Source organism: Helicoverpa zea, chromosome 12 (genome assembly GCF_022581195.2).
Source record: "Helicoverpa zea isolate HzStark_Cry1AcR chromosome 12, ilHelZeax1.1, whole genome shotgun sequence".
Taxonomy (NCBI): domain Eukaryota; kingdom Metazoa; phylum Arthropoda; class Insecta; order Lepidoptera; family Noctuidae; genus Helicoverpa; species Helicoverpa zea.
The window spans coordinates 7,300,217-7,310,018 of record NC_061463.1 but is presented as its reverse complement, the minus strand read 5'-3'; the positions used below and the strand labels follow the sequence as shown (position 1 = coordinate 7,310,018).

General features: G+C 38.6%; 1 protein-coding gene across 1 annotated transcript; it reads right to left on the bottom strand.

The window, feature by feature from the left end:
- LOC124634969 (chromobox protein homolog 5-like) lies at positions 1-7,021 on the bottom strand. The gene is made up of 6 exons (XM_047170672.1): positions 6,617-7,021; positions 6,202-6,345; positions 5,618-5,758; positions 4,854-5,000; positions 2,861-2,985; positions 1-367 (listed from the first exon to the last, which is right to left on the bottom strand). The coding sequence occupies exons 1-6, from the start codon at positions 6,902-6,904 to the stop codon at positions 343-345; spliced, it is 870 nt and encodes a 289-aa protein (XP_047026628.1). The 5' UTR covers positions 6,905-7,021; the 3' UTR covers positions 1-342.
- Between the last annotated feature and the right edge of the window lie 2,781 nt (positions 7,022-9,802).

Genomic DNA, 9,802 nt, shown 5'->3' with positions numbered 1-9,802 from the left:
TTAAACAATTTCTGCCATTCATATATTCATAAAAAATTTAACAGTGCAAGACTTTACATTCTTTATTTGTGACTAGCTTCTGCCCGCGGTTTCACTCGCATCCCGTGGTAATTTCTACACGAACCCGGATAAAAAGGTAGCCTAGCCTTTATATAAATTCTTATTTATAAAGGCTTAGATAAATGTGCTATGTAACATTGAATCGGATCCGTAGTTCCTGAGATAAGAGCGTTCAAGCAAACAAACAACCAAACTCTTCAGTTTTATAATATTATAGTATATAGTATAGATTAATTTGGTACACAAACATACCATCCTATAATTCAGATATTGCGCACATCATTACTCAGCATTGTCGTAACGCACTCTGTAAGCAAAAGATAATTACTTATATTAGCATTTTTGTTCATTTGTATTAATTTTCGTATGTGAAGTCACACTAATTCCTTTTTTTAGGAACTTCCCTATTTACATTCTTATATACTACCCTTATGTTCTCCCTCTATAATGTGATTTATATACTCCCCCTATACATTTCCTTTTACAATTTTTAGGTTGTACAATAATTCATAAAAATACGAAAATTATATGGCAATACAGTACACAATATCTCGAAAGATATTAAAGCTATTGAACCTTCAAAGCATTAATACAAATATATGTTACAGTCAAAGTAATAGGCGTGCATATTATATATATTATCTAGAATTCTAGATATTATTCATAATATCTACTCAATTTGGATAAAGTGATAATTGACACAGAATTAATCACATTAGCAATTTTATATTATATCTCTATAGACTTGGATAATGTAATAAAACAAGTAGGTAAAGATTATTATTTCATGTTAACTAACTAAAGTGTCTGGTAGCTGACCATAATATTCGAAAAAGGCTAGTTAGCCCAGTGCAGGGCACGCCATAATAGTAACGAAAAGTCCCCTCTTTGAGGTGTGGCTCGGGCCACTCTACGGACGGCCCGGAGGACACGATGAACCTCACCCCTGCCCAGGTGTGCCCTGCCTGGGCAGGGCACCGCCGTGGGTTCTTTGAGGCAATAGGCAGCGGCGACCTCTCGTGCCCGGCCGCCCTTGTTCAAGCCATGGTCCGTGGTGAGAGTTAATGGGATGCTCTCGTCTCATGCAGACGCTAGAGAAGTTCACACCTCTCATCCCAGCTGCTGCCATGGACGTGGAAGACACCACGGACGCCGGGTGTCCAGTGACGTCTCCCGGCGTGGAGTGGGTCTGTGGGCGGTGAGTTTCGGGTGGCTCATCGTCCTTCCGTCTCTTAGAAGACACGGGCCCGTCTCGGCAGCGCGCTTTGTTTCACGTGCTCCTCGAAAAGATTCAGCAAACCCCAGTGGTTTTAAGTCACTAACAGTCTGACACTCCTTCACGCTGCTAAACCACAGCGGGAGGAATCATTTGATGATTTATCATAAAAAAGTCGACAATAATTAAACCATTTTTAAGAATTAGTCAGTACCAAGTTGTTTATACCTACCATATTTATTACTCTGGCTAACTTTGACCAGCTATTATGAATAATATCCAGATAAAGTAATTAATTTATCACATTGTCAAGTCAATTTGGGTATTAATACTCAATATACTCAATACTCAATAACTTTATTGCATTCCATAATGTGTACAGGCTGGTGGGTAAATTAAAAGAAACAATTATGGACCCTGTCGGGCACAGCAAAGTTAGTTTTTAGAGGAGAGGACGAAGAGCGCTTTTTAAACATTATAATATTGAATTAAATGTAGAAAATCTTATTATATTTAGATATTTGAGTAGGTATTATTTCTGTGTAGATTTATTTCCATTTTACTTATTTATTATTTATTAAATTTATATTCGTTTATTTATATATTATTAATTTATATTATAAATATTCTATATTATGTATTAATCGTTATTAATTATTTTATTTATTTATATTTATTTATAAATTAGCTGTAGTTTTTTTTATTTTTGACTCAATAGTAAGAATCTAATTAAAGGTATTGCACGGTAAGTAAGGTAAATAGATTGATATATTAAGTACTGCTTGTTTATTCCAGTTATCCTAGTTTCCCTAGTTGGTATTTATCTTTGAAATATTCGTCAATTGTGTAGTAGCTTTTATCTAAGAGAAATCGTTTTAGTTTATTGGTAAATATATTATTTGATTCAGTGTTTTTTATGTATTCTGGTAATTTATTGTAGATTTTAATGGACGTAACAAACGCACTAGAGGAATGCATATTTAATCGTGAGGTTGGTAGATTGAGTCTATTTCCATGTCTAAGTTTGTGTTTTGTTTGGATGTCTGCTCTTTTACTGTAGAATTGTGGGTGCTTCCTTACAAATTTGCAAATTTCAAATATATAGAGGCAGGGTAGTGTTAAGATATTTAGTTTTTTGAAATGTGGTTTACATGAGTCGGTGTCTTCAATGTTGGTTAATATTCTTATAAGTTTCTTTTGTATTGTAAATAGTGAAGGTGCGTCTGTACTGTTACCCCACAATATTACTCCATATTCAAGCCAAGCGAATGCGTACGCATAGTATGTTACTATTGCTGTTTTGAGGTCTGTTGTTTTCTTTATTTCTCTGAGGGCATATGTAAATTTAGATAGCTTAGTTTTTATTTTCTGTATGTGTGATTTCCAGTCTATGTGTGTATCTATGTCTAGGCCTAAAAGGGTGAATTTATTGACTATTTCTAATTTCGATCCTTATTTTTATACATACTGACCAGTGATTATGTATAATATTTATTTAATCACTTTGGCTGTAACATATACACAATTTTAATGAATAAAGTATATAAATAATACTCATTCTAACAGTGACAATATAAATCTCACCTCTGACGCTGACCACGCCTTTTGCTCAGTCGACGTCCAGATGAAGGGTCCTGCAATGTGAATCGGTTTGTCGTTTCAGGAGCCACTCTTAGGTTTCGAGAGTCCACAGATCGAGCCCTGCTCACCTGTTAGAAAAATTAACAGATTATAAAATACTTGCTTCCGCCCACGGCTTCGCCCGCATCAAGTTCGGTTATATCGCGTTACCAGGAGAACTCTTCAAAAGTCCGGGATAAAAACTATCGTATGTTCTTTCAAAAGGTCAACTCTATCTCTGTACCAAATTTTACTAAAATCAGTTCAGTGTTTTAGATGTGAAACAGACCGACAGACGGAGTTACTTTTGCATTTATAATATCAGTAGGGAAGTAGGGATTGAAACCAACAATATAATGAATATTTGACATCAATTGAAAACCCAGCTGAAGAACTATCGACCCATTTCCCTCCTAAGCCACGTCTATAAGCTGTTCTCAAGAGAGATCACGAACCGACTTGCGCGAAGACTCGACGAATTCCAACCACCGGAGCAGGCTGGGTTTCGGAGCGGATACGGCACCATAGACCACATCCACACAGTGCGGCAGATTATACAGAAGACCGAAGAGTATAATCAGCCCCTGTGTCTAGCATTTGTGGACTATGAGAAGGCCTTTGACTCGGTTGAAATCTGGTCTGTTCTGGAGTCCCTGCAGCGTTGTCAAGTAGATTGGCGATACATCCAAGTGATGAGATGTCTTTACGAAGCCGCTACAATGTCCGTCCAAGTACAGAATCAGCAAACAAGGCCCATACCGTTGCATCGAGGAGTGAGACAAGGGGATGTTATTTCCCCGAAACTGTTCACTAATGCAATGGAGGATATGTTCAAGACGCTGAACTGGAAAGGACGCGGCATCAACATCAATGGCGAACACATCTCTCACTTGCGATTTGCTGACGATATCGTCATCATGGCGGAAACGCTGCAGGACGTACAACAGATGCTGAACGACCTGGCTGAATCTTCTCTACGCATCGGCCTACGGATGAACTTGGACAAAACCAAGGTCATGTTCAATGAACATGTTCTACCGGAACCGATTGCGATACACGGCGCCGTTCTCGAAGTTGTTCGGAAATATGTATACCTCGGGCAGACATTGCAGTGAGGTAGAAACAACTTTGAGGACGAGGTGAATAGGAGAATTCAGTTGGGTTGGGCTGTATTTGGGAAGCTACGTCGAGTCCTAACATCGTCGATCCCACAGTGCCTAAAGACAAAAGTCTTCAATCAGTGCGTCCTACCTGTCATGACATACGGAGCCGAAACGTGGACACTGTCGGTACGGCTGGTTCACAAGTTTAAAGTCGCTCAGCGGGCTATGGAAAGGGCTATGCTCGGCATTTCTCTGAGGGATCGCATCAGTAATGAGGTAATCCGTCAGAGAACCAAGGTCATCGACATAGCCCACCGAATCAGCAAGCTGAAGTGGCAGTGGGCTGGCCATATTAGCCGAAGAACCGATAACCGTTGGGGTAAACGAGTTCTAGAGTGGAGACCACGCCTCGGCAAACGTAGTGTAGGACGTCCTCAGGCACGGTGGAGTGATGACTTGCGCAAGACGGCTAGCAGGAGCTGGATGCGAGAAGCCGAAAATCGATCTCAGTGGCGTGCACTTGGAGAGGCCTATGTCCAGCAGTGGACTGCGATAGGCTGATGATGACATCAATTGAAATTCTTAACTAATATAATTGTTGTTGTGACTAAAGTTAATCCTTTACCAAACTTTAGTGGAGATTTGTGTAATGGGTTCCCCCAGAAAACATATAGTTCTGGCCGTACATTCCGCAGGGACATCACATTGATCTTTATAATCGCCAATACGAGTTTATAATCTTATGTCACAGGTTTGGCTATGTAGCCATTTAAACTTTTGTACACATTCCAGAAATAAAATGGAATTGCTGGATGAAGCTTTAAGTGATAAATTCAACACTGTGGTAAATTTACCTTATCCATAAACTTCTTAATCAACTCAGGACAATTTAAGTTATTTTCTGGCTCCCATGAATCAAATTTACTTGACCATCCCTTCCAGTGAATGAAGAAATCTCTTTTCCCATTCTTCTTGTGGCGAACCTCTAAGATACGTTCCACCTAGAACAAAATATGTAATCTATAATATAAAAATGAATTGCAAAATGTGTTGGTAAGCGCATAACTCAACAACGCCTGGACCAATTTGGCTAATTCTTTTTTTGTTGTGTTTGTTATTGTCAGGAGAAGGTTCTTATGAAAAAAAAAAATAGGGTAAAGTAGAGAAGTCAGTTGACGGGAGCGAAGCTGCGGGCAAAAGCTAGTTGTAAATAAATATGAATAAGGCCATCATACGGTACATAAGCCTCCCCAGTTGAACTGATGGAAGCGGCTGCTGGTAAATTTAAAGAAATCACAAGATATATCTATCATTACTATTAATAGAAACTACCTGTATGTTTTGTCTCGAAATAACTTTTAAAATTTCTTTACTTAAGCTAAGCTATTTGGTCTATTATAATAATTTATGATTGAAACCCCAGACTTTTATTGTAGTCTGGGTTTTACACAAGGTTGGACATAGGTAGGAATAGGTTTAACAATTTAAAACTAGTCCAGACACTGCCTAGATGGCTTGTAAGTTAGGACAAAGCCAAGGAACTCGGACGGACGGCAGTCCTAGTTATAGGTAGAAACTTGCAAAATTGCTAATCAATGAATTAAAAGGGTTTGCTTACTTCATACTCAGCATTTTCATCAGCATTGCTACCATCCCAGGAGTTTTTAGCTCTTTTTGCTGGTACTTTGGTTTCCTTTTTAGCTTTCCTTTTATTGTTCTTTTTCTCTGCTTTACTTACTTTATTCTTTGAATTCTCTTTCTAAAACCAATAACCACCATGAAGAAATAAAACAAATATATCAACAGACAAAAGGACACTATCAAATCTCACCATGGCTTTAAGGTTGGATGTAAGAGAACCCAATTCTGGGTTAAGCTCGCCATTGTACAAAAACTGTCTTTATTCTTTTTATATCTATTGTTAAGTGTGCAATAAAGAATAAATAAATAAAGGACTGGGTCCTTTGGTTTGGGTTTAACCCTTTGTAACCACATTGTTGATAGTTACATCCCCTGTGCACCCACATGGACCAGGTGAGTGTCACTTTAGTCATTTCATCAAAACACTGCACCAAATATGATAATTAATAATAAAAAAATATATACTCATAAAACTATTTTAAGCTGCAATAACTGTGATTAGCTCATTAGCATGTTACCCAAACCAACTTAGAATCACTCCATAAAAATACCAAACCTTACCTCATCATTATACTTGTTTATCAATTCAGCACAAGAAAGAGTGTTCTCAGGTTCCCAGGTGTCACTGTCAGCAGAATAACCCTTCCAACGTATTAGATAATGCAGTTTCCCTTTAATCTTTTTGGAATCAACAATTTTCTCAACCTGAAATTGATTATTTACACTTTTCATTTCAGCTACAAAAGTTTAAGCTCATCAAGGTTCTTGCTCAAAATCATTAAAAATATGTTGAAAATGTACTGTTTTATTTGTTTAATGTCAAAAAAAAAAAAACAAAAAAAAAAAACAAGCATTCTGCTGCATATACGAGATTTAAAAGATGTATCAATACTGAGATAATAATTTTTTATCAAGTAAGTGTATTTATATACTATTATATAGCACTGTTTACAAATATGATGCTACTACTACAAACCTCATATTCTTGGTCCGCGGTATTTTTCTCCGATTTCCTTTTTTTGGTCTTTTTAGCTTTTCCTTTTTTGGGAGTCTCTTTGGTGGTACTTGTTGATACATCCTCATTTAATTCGACATTTTCAGTTGATTCAGATGCAGGCTCTTTTTCGTCGGGGTGATCTGGGTCAGCTTGGCGTACCGCGTCGGCATGATCATCAATGGCATCATTGGCATCATTATTATCAACAGACCCATTCGTCGACGATATCACATCATCGTCTGCACGGCTTTTAGATATTTTACGCATTACGAATTTTGCGATGTAAACAATACTGTACGCTTTTAATGCCGATTACCACAAAAGGGGGGAAATCCTAGGTAGGAGTACTTACGGATGCCAACTATTATAAGAGCTTGATATTGCCTTGCTTTGGCTTGGTTGCCCAGTGTTGCCACGACTAAAAACATATTTTCTTATTATGAATTTACGGGGTGGGGTGCGGTGGTCTCACGCCATTCTCATACAGCCGGAATGGCCTCATATATTTAAATTCTTTATTGGCATGGAATAACATACAAATTACTTCTTCTCATACATTCACATTTTTAGAATCTTGAGGTGAGTCTTTGTGTCTAAACGTAATTTAATGTAATTTGCTGTAATTTCTGTAACAGTAATGGCGCCCTAGCCGATTATCGGCCGCGGTTGTTTTTATATAAGATCAGCCAACTACGCAGACATAAGCACAGCAATCTCGGAGCCTCGGGCGATTATGTTTCTTAGTGCCCTTTTTTATAGACTAACAAAAAAGGGGGGCAGCTCGCAAATTACTCGCGAGCTGCTCATTAGCTGCATATTCGCCAGATGTGGATTCCATAGACATAATATAGTAAACAGGACTGCGCACTTTTAACCAAAAAACGAGCCGAGTGAAACAGTTAGTACGGAGGCCGTGTCCCTTTCTAATAGGGTGACTATGAGATTAAGCTATGTGAGACCAACCCGAGTGTGCTAAGATTATTAAACACAGATTGGTATTGAAGTTTTAACTTACGCAGTTTGTGACCTTAATATAGGCTTTTAATAATAAAGGTAGAATTCCGTGGGTCGCGGCTTACGCAGCCGCGCGCGGCTTACGACAGTCGTCGGCCGCGCGCGACAATAGTCAACCTATGAAAATGTATGGCGCCGCTGCCGAGGCTCGCGACAGTCGCGCGCGGCCGACGAAATTCGTAAGCCGCGCGCGGCATTGTGTTGAAATTAGTAGATTTTGTTCGTCCGTTCCCTCTAGTCGAAGTGCTAATTGATATCCTTGAAGAAGAAGAGGATGACGTATTGCTGTGGCTGTATTATGAAAATAGATTACCAATCGACCCTATTTTTAAAAAGTAGAAATGATGAAGGATACTACCCAATACTGATTCAAAAGCATTTGTATTGTAATGAAAACAAAAGGAAGTTTTGCCGACTAAATAAAAAACGATTCAATTCTGGTTTTACTAAAATTATATAGATGTTACTAAGCGCTAGACCATGTTGAGATGCATACGGCCGCGCGCGGCTTACGAAATTCGTCGGCCGCGCGCGACTGTCGCGGACCTCGGCAGCGGCGCCATACATTTTCATAGGTTGACTATTGTCGCGCGCGGCCGACGACTGTCGTAAGCCGCGCGCGGCTGTCGTAGCCGCTATCCACGGAATTCTACCTTTAGCGGGAATTAGCAGTAATAAAAACAGGAAGATACGAAGTGCACACTGATTTTTTTTGTATTTTTGCTTCACAAATAGACTGCTGAGCCATTTATATCGACTTTCTACATTTTTTTGAGAAGCTATAACAATAGTACAACATTTTTAAAATCCATCACCCATATTTTGACTCATTACAAGAATTCATGGGCACCCTAGTTGTTTGATTAACTTACCGGTGGAACGATATATTGCAACCACCATAGGATTCATTTTCACAAGTATAAAAGCAACACTTTTTCACCATTTTAATAGTTTAAATTGATTTAATACAAAAAAATATAAACAAAATTTTAAATGCTTATTACGCGCCAAGAATGTTCAGGGTTACCGCTAGAAAATAAAAAAAAGCAAAATAAAAATTTATGTCGTTTATGTTTTAAGAATAAATACGAATAAATTAATGCGATTGTTATTAATTTGTTGACTTACAATTGTTAAAATAAGGTAAAAATATAAGTGATTCAATTGTTTTTTTGGGCAAAAAAGACTGTTGATCACAACATTTTTTTATGCTGGCAAGGTGTTAGAAGAGACAAACGGCCTCCGTTCTAACTATCCCTCTCGGCTCGGATTTGCCTCTGTGTATTATGCAACCAATTTAATACCTTATTGCGTTGGAATAGAGTTCATTTTCGTAAAGATATATTTTGAGAGTGCGCAATCTTGTTTATAGTATATAGCCGGTTTACACTCTCGCACGAGTGGCGAGGCGAGGCGCGAGGTGAAAGTGTAAACGCTTCCTCGCAGCTCGCCTCGCCACTCGCGGCGCTCGCCTCGGAGGCGGTTTTTTGGGTACGAGTCAAAGGGATGCGAGCGTTGCTGGCTCAACGCAAACCGAACGCACGAGAGTGTAAACAGGCACTCGCTACCTCGCCTCGCGAGCTGCTAGACGAGGTAAGAGGCGAGGCGCGAGGCGAGAGTGTAAACTCGGTATTACATATAAAAAAACAACTCAAGTCGCGTATACATTACCCAAGGACAACTAGAATCGAGAATCCTATCTCGAAAAAAGAATCCTATCTCGATGGAATCGAGGAACTTCTTCAACATATTTATTTATTTATTACTGTTTCTAAACCCCACTCAATTTTTTTTTTATTATATGCAATATACAGACACAGTCTTTTTTACAGATTTATTATATGTATAGATTACAATCACGTTTTCTTTCTTAAATATGTACCACCTATAAATTATAAAGATGAAATTGTTGTCACTTGTTCTTATTCTTTTGTGGGATCATAATAGATCGGAAAAAGTGAGTATATAAGGCAATTGCGTTTCCAGGTTTCCAGGCACCTAACCTAAACTTACGTCTCCAGAGATTTAGCGCAGAACCGACTTCAATATCAACATGCACTCAGACTTCAGGCTGCTTTGTGAAAGTTTCTAAAACCCACAAAGCGATTTCAGCCCAATCCCGGAACCGAGTCTGAGACTTCAAGCATGACA

What these genes read in the sequence shown, in the direction of transcription:
- LOC124634969 (XM_047170672.1), bottom strand. Translation starts at nt 6,904, where the DNA reads ATGCGTAAAATATCTAAAAGCCGTGCAGACGATGATGTGATATCGTCG. An exon ending in ATGAAAATGCTGAGTATGAA is followed by an intron (nt 5,001 to 5,617) that starts GTAAGCAAACCC and finishes ATTTTGTTCTAG; the next exon opens with GTGGAACGTATCTTAGAGGT. An exon ending in AGGCGTGGTCAGCGTCAGAG is followed by an intron (nt 368 to 2,860) that starts GTGAGATTTATA and finishes TTTTGCTTACAG; the next exon opens with AGTGCGTTACGACAATGCTG.